General features: G+C 41.7%; 1 protein-coding gene across 2 annotated transcripts in view; it reads left to right on the top strand.

The window, feature by feature from the left end:
* The first annotated feature begins 788 nt into the window (after positions 1-788).
* efna1a (ephrin-A1a) overlaps positions 789-24,552 on the top strand; it is a 34,059-nt gene continuing 10,295 nt past the window's right edge. Inside the window, exon 1 of one of the 2 annotated variants that reach the window (XM_061760765.1) lies at positions 789-1,392. In XM_061760765.1, coding sequence (XP_061616749.1) covers positions 1,370-1,392 — 23 coding nt within the window. In that variant the 5' untranslated portion in view covers positions 789-1,369. Of the gene's footprint in view, positions 1,393-14,287; positions 14,626-24,552 lie in introns of those variants that run through there. The other variant, XM_061760763.1, reaches the window with a different exon arrangement.

The raw sequence follows: 24,552 nt of genomic DNA, 5'->3' as shown, positions 1-24,552 counted from the left end.
ACGATGTCCTCAAGTGGCACCGCAGTTGTCACCTCACGCCTGCCAAGTATTAACGTGAGGCTAGCCTTCGAGTCTTCAGCTTCATGTCCCTGAACCTGCTTTATCGTCTGTTTTCCTTGCTATGCCGCGACAATGTGTAATAGCCCTGTCCTCGTGTAACTCCACCATCGTCTCCTTACTCCTGCCATCTATTAGCAGTGTGAGGCTACACTCACAGTTTTCAGCTTCATGTCCGCAAAGCTGCTTTTCCATTTGTTTTTCTTGCTATGCCCCACCCCGTAGCGGTGTCCTCGTGTAGCACCGCCATTGTCACCTCATGCCTGCTAACTATTAGCAAAGCGGGGCTAATTTAGAATTAGAGGCACAAGACGAACACTCCACCCCCATTCCTCGTCCACTCCGAAAAGATTGTTTCCATCTTTCCTTTTTGGCCACGTTGTGAGGCAACATTTCCCACCCCTGGAACGTCCACGTCTCTCCAAATAGAAATGGTGGCGCTGGAGGGTGCGGGCACCCTGTGTTTTGCCTCGGGGAGAGCGGCGGACTGGTTATTTTTAACGCCGCCATGAGTTCCACGAGGAGAGGGAGGATAGCGAGGACCAGGAAGTACACGGGGCCAACGCTGGCCTCTTGACATGGCAACAGTTTGTGTTGGTGTGTCATCAAGCAGTCACACACACTCCATTATGTGCAGGCAACAAAAAAACATTACGCTCATAATGTCAACCCTGAAGTTTATGTAAATACTGAGAATTAAACAGTTGGTACTCCAAGCATTCCCACTTGCGGGCCCCAATATGTTGTAGGATATAAAGACCAAAGACTCAAGCATTGGCATTAACATTTCTATGCACTGTAAATGCTGAGAATCAATTATTGAACAAAACAAAAGAGTAGTTTTGAATAAATCATAGGAATTAGCACATTCAAGGCATCGTTGTGTTGTGGCATTTGCAATTGTTGCGACCCGTCTCGACCACCGTAGAATAAGGCATTCGGTGCGTACAAACACTTTTCGTTAATGCTGAGGATACAGCAGTCACAAACATATTCAGGACATAACATGCTTGATTATCAGCATTTACTCGTTTGGCATTGAATTTTCATCGATTGAAATCTACTGTGAGTGCCAAAAATTCCCAACACTTAATGCACCAAGATGTGCAAATGCTGATGATCAGTCAGTCACTAATGCTGATTGCGTTGCTATGCTATGAAGGATTATTCATGTTTCAGCATCTATTCGTCAAACTGACCGTGCACTGCATGTTCATGTGCGTTGGTTTTCTTACAGTATATCCGTCTGCCACACTGCAACCTCCACCTCCATCCTTCCTGGCCCTCCCGGAGCAAAAAAAGCAGCCGATCGATGCAGCGCCTCCGTATACTGAGGTTTGGCAAACACTCACGCACGGCAACACACATGTTGTCATTTGGATGCGGGGGGGGGGGGGGGGGGGGGGACTTCCCGTTTGAGCTTGTGACATTTTAATTCACCCAAAAACAAAAACCAAAAAAAAGTGGTGGAAAAGCCTTCCTCTGAGGTCAGGTTTTTGGAGGCGAGCCCTGTCAAAACCTGATGTGCGCACGCCTTCATCTGCTGTCCTCACTCTGCCCTTTCAGCGATACGTGCCGCCGCGCCGAGTCAAGCGCGGGGCGAGCGGGGAAATCAGCGCTCGACATATTTTGCATATGTTTGCTCTTGAGCGGGAATTGGATGGCGGCGCCGGCGTTGAATTAAGATAATCACTTGTACATATAAACAACTCTCGCTTGCTATGCATAGAGTTTACAGCTGAAGGCGCTCACTTGCAAACAAATGTAAAGAAAGAAGGCTGCAAGCTCTGCCACCCTCTTTTTCATTGTGAAGCCTTCAGATGTTAATCAAACAAAAGCCGAAATGTCTGCTTCAAACCAAAATGGTTCACTTCTTGTTCAGTTTCCAGCATGGGTCTTTGAGACTTTTCCATGTGTCCTATTATAATGGACATGTCCATTCAATTTCATGTCCATCTGTGAAACTAGTGTCTTTTTCATGGTGAAGCCTCCAAATGACTATCAAACAAAACCCGACACGTCGGCTTCGATCCAATACAGTTGACTTGTTGTTCAATTTCCAGCAATGCTTCTTGAGACTTTTTCATGCGTCCTGTTTTTATGGACATGTCCACCCAATTTTGTTCCTATGTATAAAAACGGTGTCTATTTCATGGTGAAGCCTCCAAATGGTCATCAAATAAAAACCCCAAATCTCTGCTTCGAAACAAAATTGTTGACTTCCTGTTCAATTTGGGACACTCCATCCTATCATGATGGAAATGTCCGCCCAGTTTCGTGGGTATCTGTAAAACTGCTGTCTTTTTCATGGTGATGCCTCCAAATGATCAGAATTTCAAAGGTTGCTATTTAGTGTGTTTTGGGACGGGCATGTAAATGCATTTATTCTAGAGATATTTATACACACGCTTGCCAAACTGTATAAGTCTTCGGGTGTGTTGTCACAAGAATGACAATGAACAGTTTCCAACAGGGCCTTCGCACCACTTGGTGCTCAAGTCCCCTTAAAATGGCACCGAGGCCAGCGTAAATTGCAGCCATCCCATCTGGGATCATTAAGAAGCTGATAATGAATAGAGGTGCTGAAGGCTGCGAGGGAGCCACAAGTGGTGGTGAGGCAGCTGGAGGAGTCGTGGGACGGGAGAGGAGGGGCTATGCAAGTGGGTAGCATCTGGGCAGCAGATATGTGTGCAGTCATGTAAAAGAGGTTGCAGTCACATCCACTCAGAGGCATTCCAGGGCAAAAAATAAAAAGCATCGAAAGACCAAATAATCATGATAGCAACAGTGCTCCAAATGACTTTTTGTTCATTTTCCTTAATCGCAGTTTACACTGTTGACTATCACCATGATGATGGTGGCCACACCATGAGTTTTTCTTTTTCTAGTCTCACCATGATGATAGTGACCACACCATGAGTTTTTGTATTTTGATATAGCAGCTAAAGTTTTAATGGTATATTGTCAAGTGTGTATGGTACATTGTATTAGTGTGAAAGGCAAGTTTCTCCTCTATATACCATGGCAGCAAAGGGTTAGTTAGAACCCCTACTGGTTTTGCAGAGGTCTTTTTGACACCGTCATCTCCTACAATATCACTTTTTGATATTCCATCCTAAAACGGACATTGTACAAAAACATTCCTTAATATGCCTTTATCAGAACAAACTTGTTTTCTCTCTGAATCACCAAAACTCTTTTAACAGTATATTGATTTTCTTTAAATGTCCACAGTTTTCATTTTTCTACCATGTCACTCCTGATTATTCAATCCCAAAACATCACTGTGCCACCTCCTTTGTAAAGGGACTAAAAGAAGCATTCCTTAACATGCCCTTATCGGACTGAACCTTTTTGAGTCACATACATTTTTCAACAGTGGGCTGATTTTTCTTGAAAAGTTGAAATGTTCACTGTTTTCCATGTCGCTCCTCATTATTCCAGCCGAAAACATAACTCCACCTTTCCCTAATACACCTTTATGAGAAGGAATTTCGTTTGCTGTCTGAATCCCACATACATTTTTTAACTTGACTTGACTTAACCAGTGTTTTCATTCCTTTCGCAAGTTATTGTACTATTCCTTTTGTCAAAGTTAAAGTGGGGACAAAACAAACTCGTTCACCCTCTGGATGGTCTGCAAGGGGAAAGACGAGGTGGTGTTGGGGGGTGGGGGATGCAATTCCAAGCTAATGACTTCATCTTATCTCATGGAAGAGGCGTGGTAGCAGAAGGCCCTGTTATCTTCAATGACCTTTTAGCGACGCCCCCGTGCACATGGGGTGAAGAAGTGTGCCTCGCACGTGCACATAAGCCGCCGCCGCCACCACCTGTGCGTGTGAATGCATCACGATGCTTTCAGGCGGTCGAGCTGAAATTGATTCCGGACCTTTTTGTTTCACAAGCCTGGAGTGTGTCACTTTATTGGGCGCGGGGTGCCGTAAAATACATCTTCTCCTTCTTTAGCGGCATGTGGTGAGGTCGCAATAGGTGACTGTAAAATTCATTTGTGTGGGGAAGTGTGCCACTCATTGCTTTGTTCGACAGAAGGCCCTTGAATGCATTGTGCCCACTTTTAAGTCATAGCAACTGCTGCCTTTTGTCCACCGGGGCTGTAAAAATTCTTTTTGCAAAATCCTTATTTGGGGGTTTCTGGGAGCTGGCGGAGGATGGTGGCCTCTTCATATGGAAAAGAGGCTCGGAGGCCTGTTATTGCCTGCACGATAAAGAGCGCAGAGAGTGGCAGCATGTGCCGCTGTCAATGGAGGGTGGAGTAATTGCTCCGGAGCACATTTTTACTTTTGCAGCGGTGCACTCTGGCACACACATGCCGCGGACCACACAGACACACACAAATGCAATTTGTGTCGATACCTCATGAGTTCACACTCACACACACACACACATTCCTATGTTTATACATTTGCACCATTACACTGCAGCGTTTCCACTTCATCGCTTGTGTCGCCATTCAGTTGTAAGGCCAAGCGCCATCTTGGAGCGGGCCAAATATTAGGTACACCTGCACAATCTGATGAATACAATGACGGAGAATCTTCATTTATACACACAATAATTTTATTATGTGTTTGTTCTAAGACTTTAAAAAAATATATATTTTTTTTTAGGTATTTTATTCATTTTCTCATCATTTTCCTAATTACGAGTGAATCTTGATTAAAACATTCAGGTGTTTAACGTTCTTATTTTATTATGAATTTTATGAAATTTATTTTTAACACATCGAGGTACAGTATTTTTGGTCATTTTTGTAATTTTTTAGTAGATAAGTGAATCTTGACAATGTAGGAATCTAATTTGATTTATTATTTATACATTAACTGGAATCATTTTTCATTTTCAATTTGTTTTTCTTTGGAGAATAAAGAAGCAATTTTAATGACAATGTTACAGAACTTTATTTATTTATTATAATTTGTACCTTTTATTGAGTGACTTTTGGGTGTTTTTTTTATATTTATAGTGAATCTTGTTTCTTTTTTCCAGACATTTAATTTTTTTTTTGTAAATAATAAAATCATATTATTTCATTTCATCCATCCATCCATCCATTTTCTTAGCCGCTTCTCCTCACTAGGGTCGCGGGCGTGCTGGAGCCTATCCCAGCTGTCATCGGGCAGGAGGCGGGGTACACCCTGAACTGGTTGCCAGCCAATCGCAGGGCACATAGGAACAAACAACCATTCGCCCTCACAGTCATGCCTACGGGCAATTTAGAGTCTCCAATTCATGCATGTTTTTGGGATGTGGGAGGAAACCGGAGTGCCCGGAGAAAACCCACGCAGGCACGGGGAGAACATGCAAACTCCACACAGGCGGGGCCGGGGATTGAACCCAGGTCCTCAGAACTGTGAGGCTGACGCTCTAACCAGTCGGCCACCGTGCCGCTATTTCATTTAATTTATAATTAATTATTTTATCTTTTTTTTAAAAAAAAACTTTTTTGTAAATAATAAAATAATATTTTCTCTTATGATTAATTATTTATTTATTTTAGTGTTAACCCATTGATTTACAATGTAAATAATCAGTGAATCTTAATGACATAATTCAGAAAATTTAAGTAATCTATAATATATATATATTTGTTTGTCATTTGCCTAATTTCTTAGTGACGAGTGAATGAATCATCATGACAAAATCCAAGCACATGTGGGAGGTGGGTATATAAATTCGGTGGGCACGGAACTTAGAATCGTTGTGACTTGGCGGAGGGTTTAATGTCACATTTGACCTCATTCTCCCTTTCACACGATCATAAAAGTGAAACATAACACTTGAGCGCTTTCGAGTAAACATTCATTTAGAAGGCAATCCCTCGTTAGCATTGGCGTCACCCGCGCAATGTGACAGCCGGGTCGAGATGCGGCGATATTTTGGCCACGCGCCAAAATAAAAAAAGTCCCGTCGGAGCCCCTTGAGGCCTGTCAGTGACGGCAACAACGGGAAGGTCATCGCACTCTGGACACGTCGCTTCTCTTTGGGGAGCTTGTCACTTTCGCGAATATCTTGCAAGAGGCCGTTAGCGCTCGTCGACGGCGGGAGTACGTGCTATTGACGAGAGGCTCAGGTGCGTCCAGGCCCAAGCGTAACGAGGGCGTCTCTCCCTTTCAGCTCACACCGGAGCTGAGAAACGAGCTCAGCTGCCTTGGTAATTGTAATGCGATGCCAGCTTGTATAGCGCACAGGGGCACCTTGACTTACAAGTGCCCCAACTTACAAGTTTTTCAATTTGCGCATGGTTGATTTTTTTCTCTCTTTATTTTTTTATTATTGTTATTATTATTATTTTTGCTTTGCTTTGCATTACGAGACAAAATCGTATTCAATTCAATTACCCATCGATGCAGAGTAGTAAAGTCGACTAATCAATTGAATCCCTAATTCGCACTCGTTTTATGGATTTCCCAGTTTTCTAAGTGATGGTTTTCTGCCATGTTGTGTGGTAAACACGAGTCCGTGGGTGGTCGTCTTTTCTCAGGACCGACTGTCCACAAGTCCACTGACAGCAGAAGGGCTCTTTTCCCCTTTTTTTCATAGGCCCTCATACATATTGAAGGACCCTTTGAGCGACTCTGCCTCTTTCACTGCGTCCGCCCTCGTACGCCTATTTACATTGGAGTGTCAATCTCGACCCTTTTTTCCCTCTCCCCTTTTCTCCTCCGCATTTTGTCCCCGAAAGAGAAAAACTTGTTTCACCATTCAATGTGCGTTTCTTGTTGCTTTTCCCACCTGCCCACTTTCTCACACCATTTCTGTATGCCTTGAAGGCTCCGATTTTGGAGAGAGAAACTTGTAAACACTCGAAGCCCGACTCTCCCACAGTTTCCGAACGCATCGTCACCTCGCATTCAGGCATAACTTTGATTCATCTTACAAAAAAGCTCCACAGTTATTCTCTGAATAACTACCGACCTATAAGCATTCTTCCGGCCATTTCCAAAGTTGAAGAAAAATGGGTGTCAGAGCAGATTGTCCATTATTTAATCAGCAGCTCCCCCTCTCTCTCCACGCCATGCAGTTTGGTTTCAGATCCAAGCATTCCACTGAAATGGCTACATGCCTCTTCATTGAGAAAATAAAATCTTCTCTCGACAAGGGTGGAGTTGTAGGGGCGGTGTTCTTGGACCTCAGGAAAGCTTTCGATACAGTAAATCGCTCTGTTCTTCTTACCAAGCTCTCAAAGTTGAACTTCTCTCGCAAAGCTGTGAGCTGGATTGAATCATATCTGCATGACCGAACACAATCTGTATCAGTTAACAACTGCAGATCAGAGTCTCTTAGGCTAACCTCTGGAGTCCCTCAGGGATCAATATTAGGCCCCCTTTTATTTAGTCTTTATATCAACGATTTGCCCACTGTTTGCTCTGAAGCAGAGTGCGTAATGTATGCAGACGACACAGTTTTCTTTGTTCATGGTCGCTCCAAAGATACTGTTGCTGCTAAACTCACTAATACAATGTCCTGTGTCACAACTTGGTTGCAGGAGTGCTGTCTACAGCTAAACGTTTCTAAAACTGTAGGCATGTATTTCACTAAAACAAATAGAGTATCACCTGACCCCGACATACTTGTTAATGGAGAAAAAATGCAAATTGTCAGCCAATACAAATCTCTTGGGTTAATAATAGATTCACAGCTTTCATTTAAACCCCATATTGACAAATTGTGTAAAGATATCAAATTAAACCTCGCAAATTTTCGTGCAATTCGGAATGAAATGTCAACTGAAGCTGCAAAAATTTACCTGCATTCAATAATTCTTAGTCACTTTAACTATTGCATAACCAGTTGGTCCCAGGCTGGTCAGAATGCAAAAAAAAAACCATTGGAAGTTTTGTACAAACAAGTAATTAAAGTGATGGATAAAAAACCAAGGCACTATCATCACTGTGCAGTTTTAAAAAAAAATACAGTCTTTTAAACTGGGACAGTCTTCACATATTTGCAGATTTAAATTTGATTTAGAAAGTAGCTGCCAACACTAAAAGACAAGTATGTTATGTTGTCTTTTTGTTATGATCAAAAAATTTTTTTATTCTTTCTTAATAGTATAGTTTGATTATGTATCCTGTATTATATTGTCTTGTAGATGTATTTTACTGCTTTTTTACATCATGGCCAGGGAACTACAGATGAAAACTAGCCTTCTGGCTAATTCTGGCTTTTTTAACCATGTGTACTTCATGTGTTTTATGAAATTGCATTGTCCCCTTTCAAAAATAAACTGATAAACAAACAATAACATGCTGACATTCCCAGAAGTTTCACTTACCTCGTGATGGCAGATTTTCCATCAGGAAAAAGAATCACTTGAAATTAATGGAAATATCGTAAAAAATCACCTAAAATTCCACATTCTCAACTGATCAAAATCAAACAAACTTCAAAATGTTCAAACGCCGGACCCCCCCCCCCCCCCAAAAAAAAACATTTTTAAGAATACTATAATAACAACTTAATGACGGAATTATAAAAATTCACAATTTTTGAACCGATCCAAATCATTGTCATCACAAAATTCTACTCAGTCAGGACATCCTGGTAAATATTTTTCACATATGCCAACTTTCTATTTTCCGAAGGGGGGAAACACATTCAAATGGAATGGATAATTTTTAAAAGGAAAAAAATTGTCTCAAATTCACAATTTCATTGAATTCCATATTTTCCATGAGCAAATTCCTAAATTAATTATTTATTTATTTGTTACAAAGTCACTTCAAAATATTTTTAGAATTCTCACTCTCCCATAATTCCACATTTCGCCATGAGAAAATGAACCCCATTGAAATTGAGATTTTTTCAAATCACCACAAATTCACCTTTTCTCAACCGATTCAAATCATTGAATTCAACCCACTTAATTGCATGTATTATTCTGTTTATTTGCTAATAATTGTCTTTTTTTAAAAATGTACTTTTACTAACTATTTTTATGATAAATGTCATAAAGATATTCCTGATAACACAAAAGATGAGCACTGTCGACAACTTTTAGGACATATTGTGGTCTGCTTTCCGAAATGTCCAACCTTCGTGGTATTAGTATATGGCGGTACTTGTTGTTGTGTGTGTTTGTTTGCGAATGCGTCTTCTTATCATCAGGCTTCGAGAAATGATTCATCGCGCCAGGGAAAATCCTAAATGGCCTCAAAAAAGGAGCAATTAGGACGGGTCACCAGTTAGCATTTCTGCTCATTAGCGGACCAAACGACAGCGGCTTCTGTTTATTTTCTGCCCCGTTTGGGTTTTTTTGTTTGTTTTTTTTTTTTTTTGCTTTGCATATCGTTCGTCGCAACTCAATATTTTTTTTTCAGCTCTTTGCTCTCGCCTCCTCGCTGCTTCTTGTTATCTAATGTGTGTTCCTTCCTCCGCCTCCTTCTCTTCCTCTTTTTCCGCCTCCTTCTCAGCTGCTCTTTGTCTCTCCCCTTGGCTTGTACTGGCGGATGTGCCATAGTAAATAAATATATATGCCGTGTGTGTGTTTTCCTAAAAATGTTTAAGGATTCCTATAAGCCAGTATCCTCATTTAAATCTTTTCACGATCAGCCATCACACTGATTATCATTTATTTAAGCTAATCAATGCCTAGCATAATTAACCACAACTAATCACCAACCGGCCTCTAAAATCTGTTCACTCGCCTTTACTGACCTTTTGTTTAGCTTTAAAATTGCCTGTCGTAATCATTAGTGGGTATGAATGGTCTTTTTGGGGGGGACTGAACATGGCTGAAAACCCACCAATTTTGGCAAACGCGTGTATTCGGGTGAAATTTTACGTATTATAGTGGTACGAAACATGACCCCCCCCCCCCCCCCGAAACCACTCAGTAGCGCCCTCAGTAGCCCCCCGACACCGGTTTCACCAATCAACACGAAATTCCGTGACATGTAAATGATGACAGGACGCTCGAACAAGTCTCAAGGGCTCATGCCCAAAATTGAACAGGAAGTCCGCTATTTTGATTTCGAAGCAGCCATTTTTGAGCCAATTCCAGGGCTCGTACAAATGGGCCCCGATCGGAAGCAGTTTTCCCAGCCCAGAGATTTCCCCACCATTTAGCGTGAACAAATATTCTTTATTTAGTACAAATAAAGTATCTATTCATCTATCTATGCCGGCGATGTATAGTGACAAGCACAAGAATTAAATACTCTTCCACTAGATGGCAGAAGGTCAAATTAACCTGTGTATGTTGCCATCTCTACCAAAGAATAATAGCTTTGTGTCCCACTCAACAGGGCCAGATGTCACACCAAGCAAGTACATTTGTGAGCAAATTGAGACAAGGCGGTCATTTGGGCATCTACATTTTGTTACAGTATTGTTTGGTGTCGTGTGCATTGGGATTTTTCGAATGTCATTTGTGCATAGGCTCAAAAAAAGCTGGGAAACAACTGCTGTCCTGACACATGGCTGCCACCTAAGCCATTTAGCTTATACCGTTTAACGCGGGCCGAGCACAACGTCAAAGTTTCATGCTCATTTTGAGGCTTGGCCAAAAAAAGGAGGGGGGTGCGAGCTTTAATTAACCTTGTTTTCCATGCAACATCATGCACCAAATTCAGTTCTGAACACGCACGTCACAAAAGGGCCCGTGAACCACCATTACAGCCTCTATTTTATAATCAGAGGCAGACCTGTGCAATGCTAATTACAGGAAACACTTCACGACCATTGTTGGCAAAGAAAAGCGCTCTGCGCTGCGGCATTACGTCCCGCCGAGCTGGCATTGACTAACAATGGACGAGCGCGCTGCATGGCGGCCCAGGTAGCAAGCGGACACGGCGGCGCAGCTCATGTAAATATGCGGCGGGATTGTTTGGGGATGGGAGCGTAATGACAGGGCGACACGACAACCCTCGTTTGTATTCGTGTGCCAAGAAGGACTCGAGCACTTCTCCTATAATTGTTCCAACTTGGGAGGCAGGCAGGGGGACAGTGAAAACAAGCTTCTGCAGCATAAATGGAGGTCGTAGTCGGCGTGTTTACATGGCGGTGGAGGAAGGGCTAATTACGGACGGTGCTTTTGACTTGATATGTTCTGATTTGAAATTAATTCTCCATCATTAAGGAGGAATGGAACTGGCACGAATGGATTCCTGGAATCGAGCTTCTGCCACAATATATTGTCATTGTCATCTGTAATTATTATAATTTTTTTTTTAACATTAAATGTCACACACGGGTAAAATGAGACCCCCGCATGTAACGTAAAGCGTTTAAATCAATAAAGCACCTATGACAATGTGTACAATAGCCCAGTGACCGGGAGAAACCAACTTTTCGCTTGCTAGAAATAACAACATTAATAAAAAAAAAATGGCAGCTTGTCCCGATGAAACGCGGCTTGCGAGCATGTAAATGCTTTTGTGGACCAGTGGCGGCTGGCCAATAGAGGGCGCTCGGGCGCCGTCCCACCACGCGTGCATCAAATGCACCTAAACTACTGGCCTGGCATACATATGACGGCATTTTCGTACATTTTCTCCGGTCCGCCTGAACGGTGTTGTTTTGACGACTCTACGTAAAACTTTAAATTCATATTTTGAAGGACAGAATGCACAAGACCTGGGAGTAACACAGCAGATGGACGGTAAACTGTCCATATTTTACTCAGTCCTCCTGCAAGGATCACTGAGAGTGCAAGTTGATGACATCATCTAATGACTTTGGTTTAAATGGATATCAAAAAAAATTCCAAAAAAACTTACTTTATTATTCATATGGACTGTCATGTTGCCTTGGTTACATTTTCCATCTTATTTTGAAGCCACAGAAGCAGGTCAGGGTTTGAGGTAATTGTGGTCTATGTGTTTATAAGCTAAAAAAACATTTCCCCAAAAAATAAAATAAAAATAAAATCCTACTATGTCCCAGGGGTGCCGAGTTTGGACTGACTTTACATTTTGATTCCGTATTTTATGTGCTCTTCAATATTAAATGTCGGCCAGTGCTGCAGATATGGTTTCCTCACCATCGTGGCGAAAAGCCTTCTCGCAACAATTCCGTTTGATTGCAGCGCAAATAACAATTACGCCCCACGCTCATCCTCTCATTTCCCCACCTCAGCTCGAGAAAAACAATTGGACTCTGCAAGGGATGAGCGCTTTTCCCTCACAATACAAACGCATTACTTGCGCTGACCCGCATGACATCCAATAGTGTTCAATTAGCATATATATATATATATATATATGTATATGTATATATGTATATCTTTCTGCATTTGCTGCAGTGCTTTGCCTTTTTTTTTTTTTCCCCCCTGAAGGTAGATTACATAAACGCGTGAAATTTGAGAGCCCCCTGAGCGTTGAATATGTTGTCTCGACGAGGGCGATTGGATGGCGCCCTGCGTAAATTGTAGGGGGGGGGGAACAAAACGATTTGATGTAAATTCATCTAAGCGGTTGGTCGTGGTTTTATCTGACAACTGCGATCCATCGAAGCCACTTTCATAATCAACCCTTTTCCAAGTACTTTTCCAACATGAAATGAAACGAAGTTATAAAGGAAGCTCATGTATATTTCGTCGCTTTAGTGACATTCACACCTCGCTACATGAGACGCAAGACTTCTCACAGTTTGCCCAAAACTTTACGTTTGTGTGCTACGAAGGACAGATCTGGCAAGGAATGGTGATACTCGATACACGGCGGGGGAAGTCATTATTTGATTTCCTGCTGCCTCCAATTTTGATGGTTACGAGGTGATTGTGGTAATAGACAAAAACCAAAAATTTCAAGTGATTGTTCCCTGACTAGTCAGCCAGAATTTTGACTCCCACAGGTTGGCTGGTATACAAAAATCACAACAGAAATCGAATAGCGACTGAGCTCTGCCACAAATACCGAAAATAAACGTGAATAATTGAACATGTTCATAATTGCCTTTACTAATAGCTTACGCCATACTGCAAACTAAGATCCCAAAAACTCATTTTACCTTGCCTTTAAAAATTAAAGCCTTACAAATGATTTGATGATTTCCCGTTAACGCGCTGCTAATAAAGCTTCGATTGTGCTTGAAAGTGAGCGTAAAATATGATGAATTGATGTCATGAATCTCATCGGTGAGATTGGTGTTAGCGATTAGCAGTTGCGTCGCTAAGCCTATTTTCGGTAGGCCGCGCCGAGAAATTTCTTTGGGGCTTTCTTTCTTTTTCCGCTTGGTGGCTCAGTGCTCGCGTTTGACTGCGCATTATTGCTGTTACTCCGCGACCCGCTTTGGGGGGGGGGAAGTCATGCAATCAACGTTTATGGTTCCAAAACAGGACTCGATCACAAGCAGTACACTGAAACAGTGGAACCACCAAGGTGGAACCCAATACATTCAAGGACACTGCTTGACACCCTTTTAATGATGCATGCCATTCACTCCAGCTTCTGCTTGGTACTATTAATATGCATAAGTCATTTATATGTATGTATTCATCATATGGTACTATGATTATCACTTGTTTGTTTGTAACAAACAAACGTTTCCTCTTTGCCATTAGTGGTACCGTCTTGTGGTCTTATTTCAGTAGTCTGTTTCTAATATATTGTCCCTAACATGTAGTCAATAAGGTCACCGTATAGATACAGCAGTTCGAAAATGCTATAACTACAGTAAATATATATATAGTACAGTTGTGCCTTGAGATATGAGTAACTTGACAAGATGCAACAAAAATTTAAATTTACAACAGTTTGGTCGGACATGAAACAAAGGTAATGTACATGTTAATGTGTTTTTCTTTTTTTTTTTTAACAATATATTACAAAATAATAGATTATATCCTATTTTTATGTTCAATGTATTTTTTTTATTACAAAATAACATGACATGTCAATATAAAATAAAATGATTGGTTTTTTTTTTTACTTACAGATATGAATATGGAATATTCGGAAATATAAATGTAATTTTCTCGCGAACTTACAACAGTATGGCAAGACAAAAGGTGACAAAATGTACCTATATGATCCACCATAGTACTATAATACTGTGTTATTAAAGTGACTTTAAAATCATATTGAAACAAAACTTTTTTTTGAATAATCAAAATGTGTTTAAATGTCATTTCATCACGTAAACACGTCAATTTTATCCGCAAGAACCTGCGGGAACTCGCGTTTCTCGGACCGCTCTCTGATTGGCCGGCTGCCGGTGGGGTGGGCGTGGCTTGAGACTTGGGCGTTTAACAAAATCAGCCGCCACGCCGACAATCGCACTCATTCAGTCCGGATCCGCGTGGCTACGAATCTCTCCTCGCTCATTTGCAACCACTCTGCGAACCCTTTTTGTCGCTTTTTGCTCCTTTTTTTCCCCCCTCTCGTTTAGTCGTGATTTAATTGCCTACGAGAGCCGAAAGTTTGCTTTGTGCACGAGCTTACCTGCGCGGGTGTCCGCGCGTGTGCGTGCGTGTGCGTGTGCGTGTGCGTGTGTGTGTGTGTCCACCATGGATTTGCTTTGGATTGCGGGCTTGCTGATGAGCGTGTGCGCCCGCTTGGCTTCGTCCGACCGCCACAGCGTCTTCTGGAACGGCACAAACCAAAAGTAAGTCGCTTCTACCGGTGCTGCACTTTTACGCGCGACAGTGTACATAATGCAACTTTTTTTTTTTTTTTTTTTTTTTTTTAATCCCCCCCCCCCCTTCCCCCCAACCTAGTTTTCACAGCATCTCTTCCCTGCATATGCAATGAATTTGTGATGCGAGCAATTTGGCTGCTGTTGTTATGATAATGCCCAAAAACTGCAGGGAGCCCCCCCCAACACCCTTTTCCACTTTCCCCTCCTCCCGCCGCCCTTATTTTCCCTTTTGAACCTGTTGTTATTATTATTATGGCACATTTTAATCCCTTGCGCAACGTGTGATAAGCAAGGCTCGTGTATGAAAAACAAGTTTGGAGGGGTGAAAGCTGCTTTAAAAAAAAAAAAAAAAATGTGATGCATGTGTGTTTGGGTAATCCTAGTTGACACGATCGGTTCCTTGAAATGGCTTCAGGTGAAATGATTTGGTCAAAGTTGGTCTTTTTGTGCAGTGGCCACGCAGCATGAGCCCCTTTCAATATAATTATGTGGCCTGAAGGTTCAGTAGTTGTTATCATGCTACATGCGAATAAACTTGTTTAAAGTGGATTATTTGGGTGCGTTTTTGTATTTCAGGGCAGCAATATGCATTATGTGTTTTGTATGGGTCATTGTGATGGAATGCGAAAGGATCATTTTTATGTCACAATGTTTCTATCTAGTTACTGTTCTCATGTTGGGCTTGAATTAACGTGTTAAAATGTGATTATTTGTGTGCATATTTGTATTTTAGAGCAAAAATACTTCTAGGTCATTATGGTACAGTGTTTCCATTCACGAGGAGAAATAATGATGGTTAACTTGTATTATTTTTTTTTGTATCTAGTTGTAGTTATCATGTTAAAATGTTATTGTTTGTGCACGTTTGTATTTTAGAGCAGCAATACATGGTTTAATGGTACTTATGTGAATATGTTATGGTGCTTACCTCTACAAGATGGTATACTACAGTAGCTAGTCATAATTAACATGTTAGCAACTAGTACATGACTCACAATTCGATTATTTGTGCACATATTTGTGTGTTAGGGCAGCAGGAAGTGCTTTATGAGGTAATTAGGTGTCATTAAGGTCTGGTGCTTTTATTCCAGAGAATTGCCATATTTTTTTTTTGTATCTTGTCATTAACTAATATCTCACAATTGGAATATTTGCGCACATATTTGTCTTTTAGGGTAGCTCTTTAAGATTGATACATGCAAGCATTCTTGCATTGGAATACTACTGGAGAATTCCTTTTTTTTTTTTTTAAATCTACAGTTGCTATCATGTTAAAATGGGATTACTTGAGCGCATATTTGTATTTCATGCTTTTTAGGCTATTTATGCATCATTATTGGATGATGTTTACGTTCATGAGATGGACTATTACTGGAGAATTCGTGTATGTTTGTGTCTAGTTGTTGTGATCATGTTCGAATTGAGTAAACATGTTAAAAGTGGATTACTTTGCGTGCACATTGCTTTTACAGCGCAGCAATCATGCAACGTGTGCTTTATGGGGGATAATTATGTGTCATTTTGGCGTATGGTGTTTACATTCATTAGAGGGAATACCACTGGAATTCCAATGTTTTTGTACATAGTCATAATTAACATGTTAGGATTGACTACAAGCGCTAAAATTGGATTGTTTGTGTAGGCAGCAACCCTACAACATATGCCTTTAGTCAGTTTAATTACATGTGCGTGCATTCTGGTGCTGCTGTACTTTTTACCTGCACAATCGCGTCGCTTTTGCTTGATGTTCTTACAAAGTGTGGCAATTTCCCCGGGATAATGATGTGCACGTGTGTCATTGCGCTGCTTCATATTTTCGGTGTTACGAATCTGACTCACAACATGTTGAAATATATTTTGCAATATCCTCTTCGCTTGACAGAATATCCCCCCCCCCCCAATAACCTTCAAATCAAACACTGTCACACGGAGAACCGAGGGGGCTGGTTGTTGTGGACGGGGTGGGGGGGGGGGTTATGTGGCTGTCAGGTCGATGTTGGGGTGTTCATATTTCAGGTGACGGGGCGAGCAATAATGTCCGGCGACAAGCGAGCGAGTGGGTAACTGGAGGCCTGCCCGGTGGGTCACGCTCTGTGTGTGGGGGGTAAAGAGAGATGGATGACAAAGTTGTTGGGGGGCAGAAATCGGAGCCCAAATTGTCCTGGGTTAGGGGCTGCTCGGAATAAGTGGGGGTCAATTAGAGCTATGGGGAGTAAACAAATGTCCTCCCAGGGTTTCACAAACGCACCCCCTCTAAAAAAAAAAAGAATTTAAAGCCATCATGTTTAGTTGTGCCAACACAATCAAATCACATGACAATCATATTTTTTTTTTAAATAGCCACCAAAATATACTTGTGTATTGGTAGCGTATGAGCAACTTACCAGCTTTCTGTCTCTGTAAATTTCCTGATCCCAGTAGTTTATCCGACTAACCTGCTAGTTACCTAGCTAGCTAGCTATCTTGGTAGCTTTTCTATCTCAGTGTTTGTTTGTTTTTTCTGTGTAGACAAAACTAAAATTGACAGTCTACTTATCTTATAGTTATCAACTTTGACACTACTTACTTATTTTTCAAACTATTTCCAAATATGCAGCAATCTAGACAATTTACCATCTTTCCATGACTATTTCTAGATTCTAGTAGTCTGGCTACCTTGCTAGCTCATTAGCTAGCTGTCTTATAAGTATTCTAGCTACAGACATATATAAATCTTTGTTTTGTGAATGAAATTGGCAGCATGTTGCAATGGAATTGTAAGTTAGCTGTTGAAGAAGCTTTTGGAATGTCTGCTAGTTCTAATTTGCATTGATCGGTAGCGCCTACCTGAGCGAAGGAGCCGGAAGAGCCGGGTGGGTCCCGCGGAGGGTCCGAGAGGATTTTCTGTCTTATCTAATCTATCAATCTAACTAGGTGCCTGGTTTACAGTAGCTAACCAATTTACTTACAACCCCAATTCCAATATCATGCATATCATGTTCAACCTATATTTAACTGAATACACTCCGAAGACAAGATATTTAATGTTCAAATTAATCAACTTTATTGTTTTTTTTAGCAAATAATCATTAATTTAGAATTTTCTGGCTGCAACATGTTCCAGAAAAGCTGGGACAGGTGGCAAAAAAGACGGAGAAAGTTGAGGAACGCTCATCAAACACCTGTTTGGAACGTCCCACAGGTGAACAGGCTCATTGGGAACAGGTGGGTGCCATGATTGGGTAGAAAAGGAGCGTCCCTGAATTGCTCAGTCATTCACAAGCAAAAAGGGGGCGAGCTTCATCTCTTTGTGAACAAGTGCCTGAGTCGAACAGTTTAAGGACAATGTTGCTCAACGTACAATTGCAAGGAATTTAGGGATTTCATCATCTACGGTCCATAATATCATCAAAAGGTTCAGAGAATCTGGAGAAATCACTGCATGTAAGCGACGTGTTGCAGCCATAAAATTCCAAGTTAATGATTATTTGCTAAAAAATAATAACGTTTATCAGTTTGCACATTAAATATCTTGTCTTTGTAGTGTATTCAATTAAATATAGGTTGAACATGATTTGCAAATCATTGTATTCTGGTTTTATTTGTTTAACACAACGTCCCAACTTCATAGGAATTGGGGTTGTACTTTTCAATTTTCAGATTCTAGTTGTTTATATGACTAACTAGCGTATTGTAAAATTAAATTAAACAGTAATATAACTAGCTGTCTACCTAGCTACTAAGCTACGTAGCCAACTTTACCAGCTTTCTGTCTGTTCATTCCCAGATTGTAGTAGTCTATCTTAATAGCCAGCGAGCTAATTCGCTACCCATTTATGCAAAATGCTTTTTAGCCCAACAATATATCTCACTCGGAAGAAAACACAATTGATCATTTGTATCAAGTTATCCAACTAAAGCTAACTATCTACCCTTACCGACTTGCTTTCTGTATGAGTTTACTGATTCTGGCTGTCTGTCTGACTAGTACTGTACCGGTACTTATTACCAAACCACCATTCACGTTGAACCTTGCATGTATGAGACGCGACAGCTACTCCATTATCCTTTCCATGAAAATGTGAATCTAGTCCCAGATGGGTTTTGTTTTTCTTGTGTGGCTGTAATCTGTCGCTTTTGAAACTCGCTATTTTGATTTTCCTGGATGACTGCACTCGCGTAATCCTTTGCATTTGCAGAAAAAAGAAAAAAAAACTCAAATATTTTAATTTGTCGCTTTTATCCGATCCGGCAATCACGTTGCCCCTCTGACCTGTTACTTGATACAGTGTGTTGACGTTTAATGCTCCCCCGCCGCCTCTCCAGTGGATGGTTTAGTCCATGAGCATTAGACTTGTCATCAATCTTAACTCAAGGGTGGGAACCTTTTCCCTATCATTCCCCCGAGTGCCATTCTACATTTCTATCGATCTACCTAACTACATAGGTAACTAGCAATCCAAGTATCTACCGAGATAACTAGCGTTCTTACTATCTACTGTACCTGCATAAATAGCTATCAATCTACCTAGCTAGCAAGCTATTTTGATATCCACCTTGCTGACCAAGTATCACACTTCTTAGCACACCAGCTATCTTACTATCTACCTAGTGAACTACCTATCAAAATAGCTAACTAGCTGTCAAAATATCTACCTAGCTACCTAGCATCTATCTACCTAGCTAACTTGCTATCTTACTGTCTTAGGCTACCATTTTCCGAGCTAAGTAGCTATCAAACTATCTACCGAGCGAACTAGCTATCTTATTATACCCATTTTATTATCTACCTAGCAAACTAGGTATTTTACGGGCTACCTAAATGACTAGCTGTAAAAAAAAAAAAAATACATAGCAAACTAACTAGCGATCCTCCTATCTAGCAAACTAACTAGACAACAAACTGCATAATTACGTATGTTTTATTTGCTTTGAGCATAGCTAGACAGCACATGCTGTTGTGGGCTGTATATGGGCCACTTCCTGTAGGGTTGTCCACCCCTGATGTCAAATTGATCTTTTTGGGCCTTGTTGGGCCTTTTTTTGTCCTTGACCCTCACTCCCCCCCCCCCCCACCCCCCCCCCCCCCCACACACACACACGCACACACTTCGTTTCAGAGGCGCAGCTGCCTGCCTGGCCACAAATTGCGCACTTGGACACCGCTGCCGACTTCCGAGGTCGAGGCCGGCTTAATGACTACTTTTGTTTTGGGGCAAAAGCCCGAATAGTTTCCGCACTTCCTGACCTTTTTACGGCGTGAGCGTGCAAAGCTCTTTGTGTCGGACCAGGAACTTTTTAGTCAGCGGGCACTTGTTGCTTCCCAGAAAGAGGCTGGCCAATGTGTGTGTGTGTGTGTGTGTGTGTGTGTGTGTGTGTGTGGTATGCATGTACCAGCAGATAGGAGTGACTCACCCATTCTCGTACACATTAACACACCGAAGCCTTCTGAGCCCTCTGGACCGTATAGTGTGAAGCAATAATCGGCTCGTTCGCAGTTTATTTCTTTCTTCTTGCTGACAGAGTATGAGTAGACCTCCTCCGCTTTGTACCTGTCTCTCCTTCACCCCAGAAACCTCCACTGACCTTTTGTTCTTGGCCAGCTTCCCTTTGTCGACTTTCCACTTGCTGCTGCAGTCGCCACTTTTTCCAAATATGTAGTTCTCGCTCTCTAACTATGTAGCAACTAGCTACTCTGCCTAGCTAACGAGTCACCTCGATCCTGAAATTCTCATAGTCTATCTGACCAACTCGCAATTACCTCATTGAATTTACTGTGAGATAGGAAAAGTATGTATCTACCAGGAGAACTATTTATCTATTTAGATGGCTAGATGGATGGATGGATAGATAGATGGATATCTTTTTAAAATGTTGACATTTCTGATTTTAGATTTACATATCTACAGATCTCGCTAACTAGCTAGCTAAGATTCTAGAAGACTATTTAGTAGCAATTTAGCTCTCTAACTAGATCCTACTAGCTTTTAAGTTCTCGATTCCTGGTTCTTGCTTCATACCGTGTTTATCTAACTATCTCGCTAAATGGCTATCTGTTTTTTATGTGAATTTTAAGATTTAAGTGTGTATCTAGTTAGCTATCTAACCAGTTGCCTAGTTTTCCTAGCTATGTAAATTTCAAGATCCAATTAGATTAGCATATATAGCTATCAAACTGGCTGTCAGACTGCCTGGCTTTCTATTTAGGTTTCTATGCTAATTTGTAAGTTCATAGTATTTAACCAAACCAATAAGCTACGTAGCTATCCTAGCTTTCAATTTCTGTGGTTATCAAGAGATATTTTAGCTACTGCAGTTAGCAACGGAACATTTTAGACCTTTGTTTTTTTTGTTTTTCTTTTTTAAACCACGTGTGAATTTCAAGATTCTAGTAGATTAGCATATCTAGCTATCAAACTGACTTTGTTGCCTTGCGATCTGTATCACTTTCTATGCTAATTTTAAGATTCTAGTATGTGGATAGCGATATACAGTACCCTAGCTTTTTCTCGATGAGAATTTCAAGAGCTATGAAAATTGCTACTGACAAAGAAATATTTGACTCTCATCAAACAAATCCAACAGAAATCAGACTTTTCTTGATTTTGTGTTTTACAGCTCATTCACGTGTAGTCATCCTCGGCAGAGGTCTGCACTCCTCTACTGAATGTTATCATTATGTTCTTGCGGTATCGGCTCAAATAAGGGAGTTATTTCAGGTATGTTTCACCCCTGTGAAGAATTAACTTGGCATTTAACCACTCAATATGGACGTTGTTTTGTCCTTGCTCCCATACAAATTAGGGAGCGGTCTTTCACGGTGCGCCCCAGAAAGAGAATACTAACCGGTGCGACTGATTGGAGGTCAGGGGGCACCATGTGATGAAGTGGCCTGGGCCTCTATCAATCTGTCAGTCATTCTGGCACGGCGGTGGTCCTTGAATACGAGGCCGCCACTCAGGGTCCCCGCCCTCTGGGAAAGGCTCATTCTCTGGGCCACCTTTTTGCCAGCTTTTTTTATCTGAACCTTACAAGCTGTCCCTTTTCAGTCTATTATTTCCGAGGTACTGTGTGAGAGCGGAGAAAGGAGGGAAGACTTCTAAGAGGTGTGGAATTTTCTTAGCATTTTCTTGGCACCCGTGGTGATCAGTCACAAGGCACTTCCCCCCCACCCCCCACCCCGGAAAGCTTTGCTCTCCCTTTTCAACTTCCGTCCTCAACCTCACGCTGAAAAGCCACACTAGTACCCCCTTAACAAATCTTCTTGGTCTTTTCACTCATACATCTGTGGACTTTTTCTCAAGTGTCTTGTCGAGGTAGAGCCGCAGAATTACACATATTTGTCTTAAAAGGGTGAAAATGTGCATGTTCGCCTCATTCCTGTAGAGATAAAAGATAGATGGTGTGGCCAGGTAAGCAGTTACCCTGTAGATTATGGGTGGGAATTGCAGAGTAACTAGCAATACAATGATAATATCACAATATAGCGATGATACAAGAATCAATATATTTGGTGCGTATGCACGATACATCGCAATGTCACCGAAAAAATTGAAAGAATCGGTCTGTTAAATCAATGTAACAACGATAATGGCTCATCGATCTCGACGGCGTCTTGACTCACTCCCAGCTCGACGGTTACGCCTCTCATGCACAAATTGAGTGGGAATGCAGTGTGAAATGCAGCTATAGATAAGAAACTTGTGCGATTTCCCAATAGCCTTAAGCTATTCCAAAACACACCCCGCTGTTCCGAGTTCAGTCTTGACCCCCACCCCCTGCCATTTCCCCCTTCCCCTTTTCCCTGTTCTCACTGAAAATTCCTAAGACTATCCCCATCTTTCACCCGCATTGTCCGCCCTGCTCCACTTAATCTGCCTTTGCAATCTGTCTGATGAATTCAATCTGGACTGGAGTTTGTCAAACGGATGTAATCGTCTCTTATGGGCTCAGTGATGTACACTGTTGTTTTTCTTGACCTCGTTGGGTAGTGAATCAGGCCAAAGGTTGTTTCCTCGCCGCCGGCTTACTGTTTAGCCGTAGCAAAGTCTGCTGCGTGTTTCCCCTCCGAGGTGCCTGCCTCGGCCTTCCGTTCACGTCTTTTTGCCGGGAAAAGCGCGTATCCTGTCTGCGGTGTAAACAATGGTCGTTCTCACACGTTTCCATGGGAGTCCATAAAGGAGTCGAGCGACTGTTTCCCAGGCTGTTTAAACCAATGCCGTAGATTAGCGGTGATTCATAGACATCTATTGTATTTTTTTAAGACGGATGCGCCATTGTCGAGTTACGCTGGGCATCTGGAATCAACCTTCCCTTGCTGTCAGATCTGTCTCGTCTTTATTTGGGATCCCGAGTGTCTCCTCCATGATCGACCCCCCCCTTGCCCATCCTCTTGTCTTTTCCTTATCTAGGCACCAGACTTCCCCTTCTGGCTTGGTCCCTCACAAAAAAAAACGGAGCAAGAAGAACGGGCTTGGCTTGCAAACAGCCATGTGATTGCGGTGCTAATCTCAAATTAGTGAGACAGGGGAATCAGATATTATCTAGTTTTGTTGCATAAATATGGGATACTGTTTCACTTATTGTGTAAACGTGCAGCGTAGCGCTTCTAACCCTCCAGCGGAAACATGTATGATCACCATCTGGAAGTGAGAGCGACTCCGGTTGCATTTTAGACCGAGAATGGAAGTCAGTCATTAGGGATGAAATAGTTTATGGTTTACCCATAAACCCTGGTAAAATTCATCAGTTAGTTTTACCGTGGCAGCACAGTGGACGAGTCTACCTCACAGTTTTGAGTTTCAGGATTTGAATTTCGGCTCCAGCCTTCCTGGGGTTTTGCATGTTCTTGCTGTGCTTGCATGAATTTTCTCTGGGTACTCTGGCTATCCATGCGTGTTAGGTTAATTGAAGCCTTCAAATTGTCCATAGGTGTGAATGCAAGCATGAAGGATTATTTGTCTATTTGGGCCTTCGGATTGCCCCGCGGCCAGTCCAGGATGTATCCCACTTCTCCCCCAGAGTCAACTGGGATTGGCTACAGCTCACCCACGTCCCTACTGAGGACAAGCGGTATAGTAAATGGATTGTTACTGTATATAGTATTGCCATTTTTTTTTTTTTTTTACCATAATTAGCGTAATTAAAGTATTTATTGTCAGAGAGTACACGTCTCTGTCAACGGCTCCTCTTTGTAATCCGTGACTCGCTGTGTTTTAGCATCGGTAGCTAACAGATTGAAGGCTAGGTGTTACTGATACGGTTCCACCTTCCTGGAAAATCATAATGGTGACGTACCTACAGGTGGTAGGTAAACAGATTTACGTCTTGGTTTAGGGTGTAATTATTGCTGTCTATGGCCCCTCTTTGAATTATGCGATGTTATTAGCAATAGCAAGGGTAGCTAACAGGCTGGACGTTGGTGTTTTTCATATGCTCCCGCTTTCCTCGAAAATCAATACGGTGACGTACTTACAGGTGGCATGTAAACGGCAAAGTGGAACTGCATTTAGTTTTGTTTGGTCCGCAGATTAGGATCACGATAACTAGCACATAATTGGTTGCCTGGTGAAGTTGTCAACAATTAGGGGTATTTGTGTTTCGTAATGTGTCCGCTGCATGGACAGGAAGTATGCTTTAATTTTTTTTTTAATCCTTGATGTATTTTGATGAACGCTTGTCACATACTGTATGTTACTAAGACATCTGGGAACTGTTTAAAATTGTGGACAAAAATCATATGTTCCCATTTAACACCTTGAATCCCACCCTGAGGAGATCATTACACTGCAGGCACAGTCTGTTTTTGTCAGGACAGCAACAGTGAGCACGTTTTATTTATTTATTATTATTTTTTTTTTATTTTTTATTTTTTTTTGTCCTGCCAAATCGACTCTGCGAAATCGATATATTTGC

Source organism: Phyllopteryx taeniolatus, chromosome 21, assembly GCF_024500385.1.
Source record: "Phyllopteryx taeniolatus isolate TA_2022b chromosome 21, UOR_Ptae_1.2, whole genome shotgun sequence".
Classification (NCBI taxonomy): Eukaryota; Metazoa; Chordata; class Actinopteri; order Syngnathiformes; family Syngnathidae; genus Phyllopteryx; species Phyllopteryx taeniolatus.
The sequence above is the reverse complement of the archived record's forward strand: the minus strand, read 5'-3'. Positions and strand labels throughout refer to the sequence as shown.